Raw genomic sequence first — 17,099 nt, forward strand, 5'->3', positions numbered from 1 at the left:
AGTGGCTGGAGAGCGCCGGCGCTGATTCGCAATGATTTCCGGCTACAAAATATAATCTTATTTAGTTTAGAGAAGTATATACGTGCCATTGATAAGATAAATTTTTGGGATAAGTGATAAAAGTGTAAATTTCTAATAATGCGAGATGTAAACTTCAAAAATTTTGCAAACTTTCCACCTATGTCAACACAACAAAAACTTGCGTTGTATTAATTCGACGCTAGAGGGCGCTACCATGTCTAGTACAATATTATCTCTCACCCGAACAGCTGTAAGTAGAAACAGTTGTCTGCAGAAGAGTGCGTGAGGTGTGCGGTTGGCGGTTTTCCGGGATTCCCTTGATCCTGAATGAAAATCATTCGCGGTGTTGATAGAAAATTGTTCAATGTTTTATTGATTCGTTCAGCAGCAGCCGCCGTACCGGCGCACTGCACCACACAGTATTCGGTTGGGGAGACATCTCAGGACAATTAATATGTAAGTAAACTACCCTTGCAGTTTTCCTCATTTTATTTTTACACAAGCGTGTGTTGAATTGGCGCGCATGCCGCAGTTTGTTTGCGTTGCATCACGCATAAAGTGTAATTAATGGGCGCCGGATCGCGTCAGTGGCGAAAAAATGTTCAACTTGAGCGCGCGCTCTACCTGCGCTAAAAATACACGAGGAATTAAATCGATATATGATGTATATACAGGCGGAATACGTCTGATTATTTGCATACAAGTATCATTTAGCCGCAGTTTTCCGGTCCTTGATTTCCGAGATTATTTACACTGGCTGTGCGTCGAGTAAGACATTATTGACATGCGAGGCGATTGAACGCCGACGAGTAAATATTTATCTACGACGCGTACGCATACTTGATGTGGAAATTGCGGGAAATGTAGCGATTGTTTTCGAAAATGTTTAAAACAAACGCACGATGTGCGTGTTTGTGTGTGTGCGGGTTTGCGCAGTGCGGCATTTGAATTGGAGGCGGAAGAAAATAAAATAAAAATAAATAAAAGAGAGAGGCGCGCGCGAGTGGCGGCTTTTGGCCCAGCGCACGAATTTTATTTTCGTGCGCGCATTCGCAGCGAGCGGTTAATTTACAATCGAGTGTATATTAATAGCCCTTTTTAAAGGAGCGAAGCGTGGAAGGCAAGAAAAAAAAAAGCGTGCGCGCTCGCACCGATATAAAATTATATATCGCGAATTTATTGCGTGCGCGCGCGACAATTTTGGCGCGGTGTAAACGCTCAGTTGGTGCGGTGGCCTGCTAGGAGACTGATGCGGGTGTTTTGATTTCGCAGCCATCACGCGAAGAGAGATGGTTCTATGGAACGCCCGCACGAGACGAACGGCGACTGCGCGAAGGGCGTGCTAGACAACGGGCACGCCTCGCCGATTAATGCGTGCGCCAAGCGAAAGGTGGCGCGGCGTCGCTGGGCCATCCTAGCGAAGGCACTCAAGGTAGGTGTATCTACTTACACCCTGTTGCTCAAGTTGCATAACTTGATTTTTAGAGCCCCAGCGGTAGTGAACCGTCCAGCCCAACTGACGAATGCTCTGTCCGCCGCATCTCGTCGTTTCTTCTGCTTACAACCCGCCAGATAAACGAAGAAATACATCCGCTGCACGTGGCGAAAAAGCGCACGTGGTACCGCTACGCCATGACCATCGACGCGCATGAGTATTTTGTCATCGTCGGACATCGCATGCGCACTTTTTCCGCTGAAGATCTAATGGGTTTCAATAATACAGGAAACGTGTGCATATGGCCCTCAGAGGAAACACTCACGTATTATTTGGGTGCGAATCTACATCTGGTTGAAGATAAAAGGGTTTTGGAGTTGGGTGGGGGGATGTCCTGCCTGGCGGGGCTAGTCAGTGCCAAATATGGCCACGCCCGCCATGTCCACCTCACAGATGGTAATAAATCATCTGTGGAAAATGTCCTGGTTAGTCTGGCGTGCAATGAATTGTCATGTCCTGTTGAATGCACGGTGTTGAAGTGGGGACGCGGCGCAGCCACGCCTACCGCCTACGATCTCGTCCTGTGCGCTGATTGCTTGTTTTTCGACGATGCGCGCGCTGATTTGATCGATACCCTGTGGGAGTGTCTTGCGCCTGCAGGCGTGGCTCTAGTCATGGCGCCGCGTCGTGGTAAAACCCTCGCTAGTTTCATCACGGCGTGCGAATGCCGCGGATTTCGATGCTGCGAATTCGTCAACTACAATCGCATCGTATGGGAGAAGCATCTGCAGCTGCTGGCGAATTGTGATTACGACGATGACATCCACTATCCTATTCTGTTAGAATTGACCAAAGCGTAAAAAGTGACCTTAGGGAAGAACTACAAGTACATATTATTACATTTTACAACATATCGCGTCTCTTTATACCTTTACAAGTTCTAATCGACTTACGTAATGATCAATGCGATTGGCGTCCTCTAGTCATACTCACACTAGTCTATTGTGAATTATATCCGGGGTGTTTAGACAAGCAGATAGATGGACACCCTGTATATCGTTGACTTTTTGTATCTTGTCTGTGATAATTAATACACGTTACAAAAGATAAATAAAACTAGCTCAGATTTACTCTGGAGAGAAATATGATGATGGCAGATGTAAATATATTTATTAAAAGTATTTATCGAATATAAAGGAAGAAAGGCCCGGGTAGACACGGCATCAGGTGCCCACTAAAAATAGCCCAGGGACGGGATTCAGTTGCGAGGAACGATATATGCTCAATGTTTTTTGCGATTTCATCGTCGTTTGTTGCTGCGACAACATGTTTGAAATGAATTCATATTGTATACTCGTTGTGTACCTACGAATTGATCGTTTATCTCTGTTTCAAACTCACATATCTTGTCGTTGGAGGAAATTTTCATTATTATCTGAAGCACGTTTACTAGTGTTTTACTGTTTTAGTCCCGTTGAAAATAAACAAAACACATGAAAGTGATTGCAAGTTATTTATTCTGTCCTTTTGTATCTTGTCTTTTCCTTGGTGTTTGTTTGGTTGTGAATGTTTGAATTTTAATTTTGTTCTGGTCTACTTTTCAGGGCGGATTATTGGAAATCGAACGCCAAGAAATACTGCGACTTTTGCAAGTGTTGGATTACTGACAATAAACCTGTAAGTAGGATAGAAATTTAATCAATAATATGAAAATAATGTTGGTTAATTTGTTTGTTTAGAGTGTGGAGTTTCATGAAAAGGCCGTCGACATCAAGAGAATGTCTCCAAGCGTCTGAAACAAATCACCCGGAATAATACAAAGATTGAACATGATAATGTTAAAATTGACGCGGCCATGGCCAAAATGGAGGCGGCCGCCATGGATGCCTACCGCAAGGATGTGGAGAACAACGCGGATATGACCTCACGTGCGATTAATAAAAGATTGCAGGATGAGAATTTAGAAGTGGCTGGCTCCAGCGCCGGTGGTAAGAAAATATGGAGGGAAGCCAAGTCTGATAAGGGGACGTATTATTGGAACATTTTAACTAATGGTAAAATTAAACCCAGTTTATCTTATTCTATTCATATATTAATGTTTAAATCATTTATATTTATAGAATCGGTATGGGAACCACCCAAAGAAGGTTATTTATCAATACTGGAAGCTAAGGAACTAGAAGAGTTGGAAAACTCGAAAGCCTGGAAGTCTTACAATCAGAAATTGATAACTAATACACGGTTACAAGCTCAGGAAGAAAAGAAAGTATCAGAAGAAGAACGCGCTAGATTAGCTAGGGAGAAATTGAAAGAAAGGCGGGTTGAGCAGGAAAAGCCTGTGGTCGCTGCTCCACTTTTAGAAGAAGGAAAAACGAATCCTTATGGACGTTGGCAAACCGTTCAGATAGTGTAAATAACATTTTTTTATCAAAATTAGTTTTTATTTTAACACTGGTTGTTTCTAGTGAGCAAGAACCTGAACCAGCAACTGTAGAAGAGATACCATTACCGGAAGTACCAGTGGAAGCACCACCTCGGCGAGAATTTAAGGAGAAAACAGTGGAGGCTTTAGTAGATGTTGCTGGAAGCACACAATTTAAGAAAAGGAAACAGAATGGCGTTAACAAGCGTCAACGTAACACACGCGCTAGAATAGACGATGATTAAATATGTATACTTTATTTTACTTAGATATTTCATAACACTCTGTATTTTTCTACATCAATATTATTTTTAAGTTGAATCTGTTAGCCTCCCCTCCTTGCTCAACGGCTAACCTTAAAACTTCACGTGTTTTTACACACACTTGATTTGTTTCCAACAGAATTAGTTTGTTTAAATAAATGGCAGGACCACCAAAGAAAAAAGCTGTAGTGGTTGAGGATGGCAGCGGTTCTTCGGCTGGGGAAAGCGATTCTGAAAGCATTCATGGCCAACAGGTTCGTAAAACATCATAAAATCTTTTCAAGTCGATTAAAAAGCATTGTATTTGTGGTTCTAGGAGATTCAAACCGACTTTGAAGGACGAAATCCAGACAGTCAAGACTTTCATGGCATCAAACAACTATTGCATCAATTGTTTCTCAAAGCACACATTAATATCTCAGAAATGAGTGATTTGTTGATTGCACAGGCTGGTGTTGGCAGTGTGCTCAAGCAGAGCATGGATGATGATGAAGATGAGGATGATGAGGAGGATTGCACCATGAGTGATGCCCTGGATGTGTTTGGTATTACTTCAGTTTTAAACTTGACTAAAAACAAGGTAATTAAAAAGATTTCAAACAGCAAAAACAATTCTATAAGGATAATAAGCAATAATATTGAATACATTTTTAGCAATCATCTTGTGTTCAAGAATTCACTGATCTCCTCAAAGAACTTTCTCTTAAACACGCCGCTAACGACACACAAGCAGAAATCATCAATATTTTAAAAAGTAATAAGAAACTAGGCTTGCTAATCAATGAAAGATTTGTAAACATTCCCGCGAAAATTTCGGATCCATTGCTTTCATCACTGCTCAGTGAACTGGATTCCATAAAGAAAAAGACATCAGTTATGATTTTGATTATTTTATTATGATTTCCAAGTTTCACAAAGAAAAAACCAATAGTTCTGAGATAATATTTGCTAATGCAGAGGAGGAGTTGTTTGAAAAGGCAGCAAACTGTTCCTTTGAATTCTGCGTGCAGAATGATAGCGATTCAACAGTTGCTGGCAAGTGGACAGAGAACGATGTTGAATTGGTTCCCTACAGAAAGGTGCTACTTTTTAGTGCCAATAAACTTGCGAATATCATTCAGCAGGTCAAAGTTTTGGTTAATTAATATGTAATTTTAAGCAAATAAAAAATGTGATTGTTTGCGCAAATTCGTGTCAGTTTTACACATTTTCCTTCGCAGGTTGATGTAAAATAAATAAAATAAACAAATCAATATTTACCAACACCATTCTGCGTGCAGGTCGAGCAAAAACTCAGCGGTATTAAAGGAAATCGTTTACGAATTCATTATCGTCACTCGAGTACCGTTCGATGACACATCCAAACCGACAATTTGCAGTTAACGCCTCTTCAGCGACAGTTGCCAACGACTTTTCTACGCACAACGACGCAATGAAAAACAAATCATTGATTTATTTAGCCATTCACGTTATTCTTCTTGGTAAGTGTTTTTAAACATCTCTGGAGTATTGATATTAATGAGTTATCTTTAATAGGAATGGTAACATGTCAAATAATGTCCTTCCTGGCGAATCCCGCTGCTCTTATTAAAGAAGAACTTCTGCTACATAATGCGAGTTTAGCAAATCGCACAATGCGTGATTGCACATGGCGACCGGTAGATATGAAAACGGTGTGTCCCGATGAAGATATTAAAACTATCCTCTACACCCCAGATGGACAGAAGGAAGTTGTTGATCCAATGCAGGATGATTGGCTGAGGCAATCTGCGTATGATTCTGATAAGGAGGATATTCTGTTGATACATGGCTATGCTGGTGGTGATGACACTTTACCAATCGCTGTGCTAAGAGACGGTTAGTGAATAATTTTGCAATGAATATTAATAAATTTCTGGTGATTTTTTCTAGCTTATATTAAAAATGGGAGTTATAATGTATGGATGTTGGATTGGGGTGCGCTGTGTCAACCGCCATGTTATCCCGCTGCTGTACATAACATAAAAGCAGTTGCCAAGTGTACTGGTGATTTATTAATGGCTTTGCGTCGTGTTGGGCTGCGTACGGATAAACTGACCTGTGTGGGTCACTCCTTAGGTGCTCACACATGTGGTTTGATTGCCAAACACGTGCAATTCCGGATGCACCGTATTGTAGCATTGGACCCGGCGCGCCCTTTACTTCCGGCCGCTAGTAGGTTGAGTAGCGGTGACGCGAGTGCTGTACACGCTGTGCATACCAATGCTGGTCATTATGGAGAAGCAGGCAGGTCTGGACATGTTGACTTTTGTATCAATGGCGGTAGGACGCAGCCATATTGTGAAAATGCTGGATGTAATATATGGTTTGAATGTTTTTGTAGAAAAATGATTGAATGATTGTTTTAGTTGATGTTAACTTGTGTAGTCATGTGTGGGCGATTTGTTATATGGCGGAAAGTCTGCATCCGTCATTGGCGCGCCGAGCTGAACCCTGCTCGAGGAGATGTCCGACGGGACCTCGACCAGGACATCGAATTGGGATTCCAATTCTTTTAGGGCAATTCACACCTCTAAAGTATTATTTATCAGTATAAAGCTTTATTAGTACTTTTATTAATGCATTTTTAGAGTTTCTGGTTCGTACTGCGTTTTCACGCCAGATCCGCCATATTGTCCACAGAAACCGGGTGATATTGGTGATGTGCGTTGTTGTCTTCGGGCACCCGATTACGAAGTTACCGAGGTGATAGATGACGTTTATGATAATATTACGGTGGCCAACTATATAATATCATAAATATTTTATTATTTTATGCCGTACTATTTTATGTTTATTTTACAAACTTGTAAAAAATGTTAATAGTTAATGTAAAATCGCGCAAATCTTTCATTAAATTTAAAAATTTAATTTAAAATTTACGCAATCGCTCACTGACGCCACACTTTTTGAAACGCTTTCTATTTTCTGGAAGTACAATAAAGAATTCACAGGTGGCGCAACGATGCATGTTTTAACTAAAAATATTCCTGCGAGTGAAAGTCGACGTGCACAGTTGTGATGCCGGCACGCAGCTCTTACTTTGTGCGGCTGATAAGAATACTCCGCCGAGTATTCGTGTTTCTCGTTGTAAATTCGGTATATCGCGTTATATTTTATTGAATTTAGTATTAATTGCCGTGTTTCGTCATTCGGTTAATATTTATCGTGTATGTAATCTTCGGAATTCAATGTTTTTTGTGTTTATTACATTTTCGCGTGGATTTCTGATCGATTGCCGTCGGACGCCGGCCGGCAGACTTTGTGTGTGATTATAAATAATATATATTTTGGACTTGTGCGAACCATTTTTGACTACTGCACAACTCGTTGGCTCAATGGCGGTATTCGATATACTGGTAAGTAAAATTTTTATCATTCATAGTATGTGTTTTCCTGATTTCTTGCAATTATAAAATTGATATCTTTTGTGGAAATCTTTACTTCAATATAACTCAAATCATAAATCATAATTTCATAATTTAAATTTTAGTTCACTAACATGAACTAAAAATCATAAAATAGCATTGTGTATTTCTATATTTATCGGTAAGCGTGTGGACATTCGAGACGACAATCGTGTTTGTTTTGAACACAATTTACTTTCTTATCGCTTCCGCCGGGTGGAATGCAACGCATGAGACTCCCGAGTGTCGTGTTTCAATCACCTCACGCCGCATGCAGCATATTCTAGTTTAGTTTGGATCGCGGGCATCTTGCCTATTGCAACTCGCACACAAGGTCACATGCCATCGACGCGCCGGTTTTGCGCATCTCTTGACTTCTTATCATAAACTTTTGCGTCGTTTCATGCTCGGCTGCGGAATATGCGTTTGCAGCCTGTTTTGTGCGGATCGCTAGTTAATCTAGGCGTGTTTTGATTGACTCGTAAATCGCGTTTTTATATTGTCCATCGACTGCATTTAGCTATTACGGGCGTGTTTAGTGTTTTATTACAAAATCGTTAATTTTTGTTGCGGTCGGTGTGCGTATTGCAAGATGACCGCGTGCAATCAACTTGTTTACACTGCACGTAAACGAGATACATGTAGCATGCAACGTCTTGCAACGTTTGTTGTGATATTATTTGGACAATGGATTGGAACAATGAGAATCTTCTTCGTGAAAGCCGAGAAAGAACGGTACAGTGCAAACTTTTTAAAATTTTAATTCACTCATTCGTGTTTGCATTGTTCTACAAGTTTTATTCATACGAGTGCAGTTACGTTTTTGCTTAGGCCGGGTTGGAATGATATCTTGTTATTGTTGTGAACATGCTTATCTAACCGTGTCTAGTATTACCTTATTTAAATGTGATTTAACTTTAGTTTGTGATGAATTCTGCGCCCTATTCTTGGCCATGATCCAACGGCCTATTAAGGACCGTCGCAAGCGGTCATATAGTTTTAATATGTAATGTGACACTACATATTTTCGCCGATTGTTTTGAAACTTTTTAATGCGATTCCTAGGCGGAATTCTACTATTGCTTATCAGTATTTGTTTGTGTATAAACAAGTTTTCGAGTCGCATTTATATCATATTTTACACTTCGCCGCGAAGTTTTATTGCATGTTTTGTCTCTGCCTCTGCCTTTTATCATTACTTGCACACAACGTTCTAACTATCGTTCTCTTCTCTGTTTTAGCAATTGTCTTCGAGTTCCGATGCCCGAGTCACGAGCTAAATTAGAATGCGAATTTGATTCGCTTCGTCGGTCGACTCCCGATTTAAAATAAAATAAATATTGACACCCCTTCCCGCATTTCCACTTAACAATGTCATTTATTTCACAGATTTTATCATCTGCAACAATAGTCCTGAGTGTTGCAACGAGTGAAATACTGGTATGTGGTATGTATAACTAAGTACTCTCGTACTACCATTGTATTTCAGTATAACTAAGTGTTTGTTTTGTACTTATCCCCACGTGCTGGTAATATGTATGTCTTTTTAATCATTGAACGCGAGCTGGGCGTCGCACAAACTCGAGCGGGGTGTCTAGAGTTGTAGAAATATATTCTCCGTCGGGTTGTATTTGTTAGCGGTGGAAGTGACTTGATTCAGGGTACCTTACGAGACTAGCGGTAAAAGTGACTCATGTTCAGGGCACCGTATAAAAATTTGCATGAAAAAATCACCCTTCTTCATGAAATGTTTGTATTTTTTGTGTTTGCGCGCGATCTAGGCGGCTCACTAACGCCAGCGCGGCGTCTAGAGATGCGAAATTAAATTCTCCATCGGGTGGTATTTGTTTGTAGCCGGTATTCGGCCTGCAACGCGCGAAAATTTGCATAAAAAGTGATTTTTATCACCATTTCTCGTGAAATGTTTGTATTTTTTTGTGTTTGCGCGCGATCTAGGCGGCTCTCTAACGTCTGCGCGGCGTCTAGAGATGCGGAATTAAATTCTCCGTCGGGTGGTATTTGTTTGTTGCCGGAATTCGGCCTGCAACCCGCGAAAATTTGCATTAAAATGTGATTTTTATCACCATTTCTCGTGAAATGTTTGTATTTTTTGTGTTTGCGCGCGATCTAGGCGGCTCTCTAACGTCTGCGTGGCGTCTAGAGATGCGGAATTAAATTCTCCGTCGGGTGGTATTTGTTTGTTGCCGGAATTCGGCCTGCAACCCGCGAAAATTTGCATAAAAAGTGATTTTTATCACCATTTCTCGTGAAATGTTTGTATTTTTTCGTGTTTGCGCGCGATCTAGGCGGCTCTCTAACGTCTGCGTGGCGTGTGTGGAGATGCGGAATTCAATTCTCCGTCGGGTGGTATTTGTTTGTTACCGGAATACGGTATACAACCCCGAAATTGGCATAAAAAGTGATTTTTATCACCATTTCTCGTGAAATGTTTGTATTTTTTCGTGTTTGCGCGCGATCTAGGCGGCTCACTAACGTCAGCATGGCTTCTAGAGATGCGGAATTAAATTCTCCGTCGGGATGTGTTTGTTAGCGGTAGAAGTGACTCAATTCAGGGCGAATTGCCGTAACTAGGGCGGTACCAGCAGTACCAGAGCACAGGGCGCAGACCCTGGAGGAGGCGCAAGAAATGACCATTTTATTTTCAGAACCTGGTTAGAGCATTGTTCAGGGGCGCAGTTTTGAAAGCTCGCACCGGGTGCATAAAGGCTAGTTACCACTGATTCCAGGGTACCTTACGAGACTAGCGGTAAAAGTGACTCGTGTTCAGGATACCGTATGAACCCGGCGAAAATTTGCATGAAAAAGTCACCCCCTTTCATGAAATGTTTGTATTTTTTCGTGTTTGCGCGCGATCTAGGCGGCGCACTAATTTTACCGCGGCGTTCAGAGATGCGGAATTGATTTCTCCGTCGGGTGGTATTTGTTTGTTGTAGGAATTCGACCTGTTCGAAAGACTCATTTTTGCTTGTTTTAGGAATTTTGCACCGGAGTCTGACATCGTAGAAGGACCATTCTGGTATCAGATTGTAAGTAATTAATTCCTTTATCATTTTCCTAATTAACTTTTATGATTATCGTACAAATTGACCCCCAAAATTGCATTTTTATGTTCGAAGGACTAATTTTTACTTGTTTTAGGGATTTTGCAGCTGAGTCTGACACCGTAAGAAGGACCATTCTGGTAGCTATCAGATTGTAAGTAATTAATTCCTTTATCATTTTCCTAATTAACTTTTATGATTATCCTCATTACAAATTGACCCCAAAATTGCATTTAGGGATTTTGCAGCTGGGTCTGACACCGTAGAAGGACCATTCTGGTATCAGATTGTAAGTAATTAATTCCTTTATCATTTCCTAATTAACTTTATGATTATCGTACAAATTGACCCCAAAATTGCATTTTATGTTCAGGACTAATTTTTACTTGTTTTGAGTTTTTAGCTTCAGGTCTGACACCATAGAAGGACCATTCTGGTATCAGATTTAAGTAATTAATTCCTTTATCATTTTCCTAATTAACTTTATGATTATCATTGGAAATTGACCCCAAAATTGCATTTTATGTTCGAAGGACTAATTTTACACTTTACCTTAAATAAATTTTTGTGATTATTACACAAATTGACTCCCCAAAATTTATGCTTGTGTGTTTTACCTATTTAATAAAAGAATATTTTTAAAGTTTTCTAATTATAATTATTTTTGTTATTTCTACCTGATCACATATTTATCGATTCCTTAAACAGTTTTATTTTGAAAAGTGCATGCTAGTGCCATCTATCAATTAGAAACGACAACAACCGAAAGTTTTGAGCTTCGGTCTGCGTCACCACAGAGGCAACACCTTACTAGTTACCGCGAAAACTTTATCAACCCTCCTCAACTTTCTGCGATCTAATATTCAATCTTTATTTTCTCTCGACTCTGAGAGAGGCAAAATGACACAAAATTTGGACTCGAAACAGTCAAACTCAGGATTTAGTATTCGGATCGCAGAAAGGAAATGAGGAAGGCTTAATATTAAACTAAAAAGAGTCAGAAATAAAGATTGAATATTAGGATCGCAGAGAAGTTGAGGAGGCTAAATCTCCAGCAATCTTGAACCGGGCGTAGTTTGGTTACTCGTGGATGGATGACACTAGTGATACCGTTTTAAATAAATTAATATTGATACAATATAAAATTGATTTTGAACTATTTCTCATATCTAGCAGTGGCATTTCCATTAAGTTTAGAGGGTTTTATGGATTAATTAAAGGGTGACGATGTTGCAAGCTATGATTCTCCGTTTGGAACAAATAAAACAATAAAAATTTATAGTTAAAAGTATAAAACAACAATTTTATTTATTCAAACATGTAGAATATACACCCATCAGTAACTCAATTTCTCAATATATACATGTAATTATACAATGCTCTTTTTACAATTTTTAACATAATAAACAAAAATGATATCAATAACAGCTTCATTGTAAATTCTTTCAATCGCATTTGGAATCATCATCAACACCGGCAATCCAATCTTCAATTTCTTGGACACTATAAACCAGAAAGAATAACAGAATAGTAAAATATAAAATATTATAAATTGCAAAAATATAACATACGTTCTGGGTATTTTAGTCCAGTTGTCGTCTTAGTCCACCTTAGCGGGTTGCCGACCGAATTCCTGCAACAAACAAATACAACCCGACGAAGAATTTAATTCCGCATCTCTAGACACCGCGCTGACGATAGTGAGCCAATAGATCGCTTGCTTGCAAACACGAAAAATACAAACATTTTCACGAGAAGGGTGACAAAATCACCCTTTTATGCAAATTTTCACAGGTTGCCGACGGAATTCCTGCAACAAACAAATACAACCAAACTGAAGAATTTAATTCCGCATCTCTAGACACCGCGCTGACGATAGTGAGCCGAATAGATCGCGCGCAAACACGAAAAAATACAAACATTTCAAGAGAAAGGGTGACAAAAATCACCCTTTTATGCAAATTTTCACGGGTTGCCGACGGAATTCCTGCAACAAACAAATACAACCCGACGAAGAATTTAATTCCGCATCTCTAGACACCGCGCTGACGATAGTGAGCCGAATAGATCGCGCGCAAACACGAAAAAATACAAACATTTCAAGAGAAAGGGTGACAAAAATCCTGCCCTTTTATACAGAAGATTTTCACGGGTTGCCGACAGATTCCATAGCTCAAACAAATACAACCCGACGAAGGAATTTAATTCCGCATCTCTAGACACCGCGCTGACGATAGTGAGCCGAATAGATCGCGCGCAAACACGAAAAAATACAAACATTTCAAGAGAAAGGGTGACAAAAATCACCCTTTTATGCAAATTTTCACGGGTTGCCGACGGAATTCCTGCAACAAACAAATACAACCCGACGAAGAATTTAATTCCGCATCTCTAGACACCGCGCTGACGATAGTGAGCCGAATAGATCGCGCGCAAACACGAAAAAATACAAACATTTCAAGAGAAAGGGTGACAAAAATCACCCTTTTATGCAAATTTTCACGGGTTGCCGACGGAATTCCTGCAACAAACAAATACAACCCGACGAAGAATTTAATTCCGCATCTCTAGACACCGAGCTGACAATTGAGCGAATGAATCGCGCGCAAAACACGAAAAAATACAAACATATCAAGAAAGGGTGACAAAATCACCCTTTTATGCAAATTTTCACGGGTTGCCGACGGAATTCCCTGCAACAAACAAATACAACCGACGAAGAATTTAATTCCGCATCTCACAGACACCAGGCTGACGATGATGAGCCAGATAGATCGCGCGCAAACACGAAAAATACCGACATTTCACGAAGGGTGACAAAAATCACCCTTTGTACGAATTTTCACGGGTTGCCGACGGAATTCCTACAACAAACAAATACAACCCGACCAATTTAATTCCGCATCTCTGAACACCGAGCTGACGATGGTAGACCAGATAGATCCTTGCCTGAAACACGAAAAATACAAACATTTCAAGAAGGGTGACAAAAATCACCATTTTATGCAAATTTCACGGGTTGCCGACGGAATTCCTGTAACAAACAAATACAACCGACGAAAAATTTAATTCCGCATCTCTAGACACCGCGCTGACGATAGTGAGCCAGGTAGATCGCGCCGCAAACACGAAAAATGCAAACATTTCAAGAGAAAGGTGAAAAAAATCACCCTTTTATGCAAATTTTCTAAGCGGGTTGCAGGTCGAAATCCTGCAACAAACAAACTCCTAATACGACGAAGAATTTAATTCCGCATCTCTAGACACCGCGCGCTGACGATAGTGAGCCGAATAGATCGCGCGCGCAAACACGAGAAAAATACAAACGACACCGAGAAAGGTGAAATGCGCTTTTATGCAAATTTTCGCGGGTTGCAGGTCGAAATCCTGCAACAAACAAATACAACCCGACGAAGAATTTAATTCCGCATCTCTAGACACCGCGCTGACGATAGTGAGCCGAATAGATCGCGCGCAAACACGAAAAAATACAAACATTTCACGAGAAAGGGTGACAAAAATCGCCGCACATGCAAATTTTCACAGATTTATAGGCGGAATTCCTACAGCAAACAAATACAACCCGACAGCGAAAAGATTTAATTCCGCATCTCTAGACACCGCGCTGACGACAGTAGGCCGAATAGATCGCGCGCAAACACGAAAAATACAAAACATTTCAAGAGAAGGGTGACAAAAATCACCCTTTTATGCAAATTTTCGCGGGTTGCGAGTCGGAAATCTGCAACAAACGTACAACCCGACGAAATTTGGTAAAACCACGAAGGTGACCAAAAATCACACTTATATACAAATTTTCGCGGGTTGCAAATCGAATTCCTGCAACAAACAAATACCACCCGACGGAGAATTTAATTCCGCATCTCTAGACGCCATGTTGAAGTTAGTGAGCCGCCAAGATCGCGCGCAAACCGGAAAAAATACAATTATTTCACGAGAAAGGGTGACTAAAATCACCTTTAATTCATTTTTTCGCGGGTTCCTACGGTGCCCTGAGCACGAGTCACTTTTACCGCTAGCCTCGTAAGGTGCCCTGAATCGAGTCACTTCTACCGCTAACAAATACCGCACCCGGCATAGATTTGAATTCTGCATTTTGACGCCGCGCTGATGTTAGTAGGCCGCAGAGTTCGCATAACGAAAATATACAAAAATATACCTAATACTGACAATCAGAAGTATCAAACATACATACATACTGTACTTATTCTAAGTATACAAAAATATGATGAGACTTACCAGGAATGCAAATCTGAGATTGAAAATCGTAGAACGAAATTATTGATGCCAAGTAGAAACATATCAGGAATGGATTTGCATTAAAACCAGAATTGTTCGCATGAATCGACACTAGAAAACTCAGGAAATTTGGAAAATGGATTTGAACGCTGTACTGAAGGAAATTCCCGATCAAGTAATACTGCAGTAAGAACAAATCAAAATAATTCAATGAAATATTTAATCAAAAGAATAGAAATACTAACACCGATAAATAAGTAGAAGTCAGAAGCAATTCTCGTGTGTGTATTGCAGAGTTGTAGGGAACGGAATAAATATATTTTATCTGTTTTATTTCATGCACCAACCGACCTAGCATCTCACATAAGTCGGGGGAGCAAACCGAAAAATGTCAATAAATTCGCATATCAGGGGCATTCAGTGTAAGAAAAACGTAGAAACATCGGTAAAATAAGCATTTCCCAGGCGGGCAATGTATTAAATTTATATTAATTCAAACCGGAAAGACAATTACAATGACGCGAAACTGAACTATACCCACATGAAATGAAGAATTTAGTATAATCTCACCCATGAACTCTCACCCTATTGTATTGTAACTCGCTGGAACGTCACTTTCAGCCCTCACTGGTATTTCTTCAATTACTATAATAAATGAATAATAAATGTTAAAACATGTTATACAATTGCAAAATAAAAGAATGTTATCAATTCGTGCATCAAAACACGATGTTTGCTGTCGAAATGTATGTGCACGGTGCATTCCACACGGCGAACGAGATAAGAACACACTAGTTGTAAATAAACACCGATAAGCGTCAATAGTCAGAAGATTGAACACAATGCTAGCTGGCAATATCGGCACAAGTTAGAAAAGCTTCGATTTTAATTTGAATTTAATAAAAGATGCAAACGTTCATATGAATTTACTGTATTGTAGATAGGTTTTAAGACCGGCCATTGTGCGCAGCAGAGCTGAGATACCGGCGGCGGCCATGATGCGCCTGAAAGGCAAACACATGCACGGCGAACGCGACGTTATATCGGATACTGACAGACGCTTAGAATGGAAAACTAAATCAATTACATTTATCATTCTAACTTTAAAGAAAGTCCAATGTTATTCCAATTCTTACCAATTGGAAGATGGCCGACGGCATTTCACAACAGGTAAACAACATAGCCGCGATACACTTACGCGCAAATAATAAATAACAATACTAAAGTTGTACTAAGTCAATTTAAAAATTAAATAGTCAATTGATGATTGAATATAATTCGGGTGGAAGAAGTAGAATTCCGAAAGGATAAACAATACGCGTCGCGCAAAATACGTCTGGATCAACCAGCGACCGGCACAAAACTTGTACAAGCTGCATAAGCAACGACGAGGCAGTTTATGATAAGAAAACAAGAGGTGCGCAAAGCCGGCGCGTCGATCACACACGCGACCTTATGCGCGAATTGCATTAACGGTTACCTGAGATCAAAGCTAAACTAAGATGCAGCAACATGCGGCGTGAGGTGCTGGCAACGACGACACACGGCAATGCGATAAGAAAGTGTATATTATGTTCAAACAAACACAATTCTTGTGTCGAAGGTTCACGCTTCCGCATCTCTAGATGCCGCGCTGACGATAGTGAGCCGATTAGATCATGCTGAGCACGAAAAAGACAAACATTTCACGAGGGGCGGCGAAATCCACTCTTTTATGCAGCTTATTGCGACACCGCGTTTGCGTGTTGTATTAAAAAAAACTACAATTTCAATACCGGGAGAAAAATATAATTGAACTATAAACTTACCTATCAGTGTACAGCTTATCGGACTGCCAGGCACAACGAATGCTGTAACTAAACGAAAACATCAATTAAAACAAAGATGAAATTTTAATTCTTAAGAAAAAACTGCCAAGGGGGGGTGCTTGATACTTTTTTTCGACGATTTTTGATAATTAATATCTCTTAAACTAAACGAGATAGCAACCCACGAATTATTGATTATAAAAGATTGGAAAATTCTCTATCAGATAAAAATATAAAATAATTATATTTCCCTGCAGTAAAGGTCGAAAACGCGCCTAAAGTGCTAAGTGACATTTATCAATTTTTGGTACATTCAATCGCGAATATCTCGTAACTAAAAGAGATAAAATAAGATCTGATCGCAGCGTCTTAATCTACGGACCATTTCTATCAGATAGGATAG

The 17,099-nt window shown here is 40.0% G+C and overlaps 4 protein-coding genes and 2 long non-coding RNA genes across 9 annotated transcripts; 5 read left to right on the plus strand and 1 right to left on the minus strand.

Annotated features, from left to right (window-relative positions):
* The first annotated feature begins 186 nt into the window (after window positions 1-186).
* On the plus strand, window positions 187-4,199 carry LOC135803583 (WW domain-binding protein 4). The gene is given in 6 exon segments (XM_065317244.1): window positions 187-477; window positions 3,061-3,133; window positions 3,196-3,211; window positions 3,214-3,510; window positions 3,577-3,865; window positions 3,922-4,199. Coding segments are annotated over 6 exon segments (879 nt in total). The 5' UTR covers window positions 187-475; the 3' UTR covers window positions 4,124-4,199.
* On the plus strand, window positions 537-2,959 carry LOC135803581 (calmodulin-lysine N-methyltransferase). Its single transcript, XM_065317242.1, has 2 exons — window positions 537-1,453; window positions 1,507-2,959. The coding sequence occupies exons 1-2, from the start codon at window positions 1,319-1,321 to the stop codon at window positions 2,314-2,316; spliced, it is 945 nt and encodes a 314-aa protein (XP_065173314.1). The 5' UTR covers window positions 537-1,318; the 3' UTR covers window positions 2,317-2,959.
* A 40-nt stretch (window positions 4,200-4,239) lies between the features above and the next one.
* LOC135803586 (protein BCCIP homolog) lies at window positions 4,240-5,329 on the plus strand. Its single transcript, XM_065317246.1, is given in 4 exon segments — window positions 4,240-4,395; window positions 4,458-4,721; window positions 4,796-4,991; window positions 4,994-5,329. Coding segments are annotated over 4 exon segments (849 nt in total). The 5' UTR covers window positions 4,240-4,299; the 3' UTR covers window positions 5,287-5,329.
* Window positions 5,330-5,458: 129 nt separating this feature from the next.
* LOC135803576 (phospholipase A1-like) lies at window positions 5,459-7,037 on the plus strand. Its single transcript, XM_065317233.1, has 5 exons — window positions 5,459-5,622; window positions 5,678-5,998; window positions 6,053-6,475; window positions 6,529-6,697; window positions 6,751-7,037. The coding sequence occupies exons 1-5, from the start codon at window positions 5,493-5,495 to the stop codon at window positions 6,917-6,919; spliced, it is 1,212 nt and encodes a 403-aa protein (XP_065173305.1). The 5' UTR covers window positions 5,459-5,492; the 3' UTR covers window positions 6,920-7,037.
* An 830-nt stretch (window positions 7,038-7,867) lies between these two features.
* LOC135803594 (uncharacterized) lies at window positions 7,868-10,943 on the plus strand. Of its 4 annotated transcripts, none has more exons than XR_010550841.1 (4): window positions 7,868-8,301; window positions 8,808-9,013; window positions 10,562-10,613; window positions 10,866-10,943. It is a non-coding gene; the product is annotated as an uncharacterized lncRNA (long non-coding RNA). The 4 variants fall into 4 exon arrangements; XR_010550842.1 differs by having other exon boundaries at window positions 8,808-9,006; XR_010550839.1 differs by lacking the exon at window positions 10,866-10,943 and adding an exon at window positions 10,726-10,768.
* Window positions 10,944-11,972: 1,029 nt separating this feature from the next.
* On the minus strand, window positions 11,973-12,339 carry LOC135803593 (uncharacterized). The gene is made up of 2 exons (XR_010550838.1): window positions 12,200-12,339; window positions 11,973-12,131 (listed from the first exon to the last, which is right to left on the minus strand). It is a non-coding gene; the product is annotated as an uncharacterized lncRNA (long non-coding RNA).
* Window positions 12,340-17,099: the final 4,760 nt, after the last annotated feature.

Source organism: Atheta coriaria, unplaced genomic scaffold, assembly GCF_025399875.1.
Source record: "Atheta coriaria isolate IRGN ID8LTWV9N9 unplaced genomic scaffold, Caltech_Dcor_3.1 hic_scaffold_3_pilon, whole genome shotgun sequence".
In the NCBI taxonomy this organism is placed as follows: Eukaryota; Metazoa; Arthropoda; class Insecta; order Coleoptera; family Staphylinidae; genus Dalotia; species Dalotia coriaria.

Bases quoted from the DNA above. Each gene is read 5' to 3' on its own strand.
- LOC135803581 (XM_065317242.1), top strand. From the start codon at position 1,319: ATGGAACGCCCGCACGAGACGAACGGCGACTGCGCGAAGGGCGTGCTA. The intron at 1,454-1,506 runs GTAGGTGTATCT...CTTGATTTTTAG, and splicing joins TCCTAGCGAAGGCACTCAAG to AGCCCCAGCGGTAGTGAACC.
- LOC135803576 (XM_065317233.1), top strand. From the start codon at position 5,493: ATGACACATCCAAACCGACAATTTGCAGTTAACGCCTCTTCAGCGACA. The intron at 5,999-6,052 runs GTTAGTGAATAA...GATTTTTTCTAG, and splicing joins AATCGCTGTGCTAAGAGACG to CTTATATTAAAAATGGGAGT. The intron at 6,698-6,750 runs GTATTATTTATC...ATGCATTTTTAG, and splicing joins GGGCAATTCACACCTCTAAA to AGTTTCTGGTTCGTACTGCG.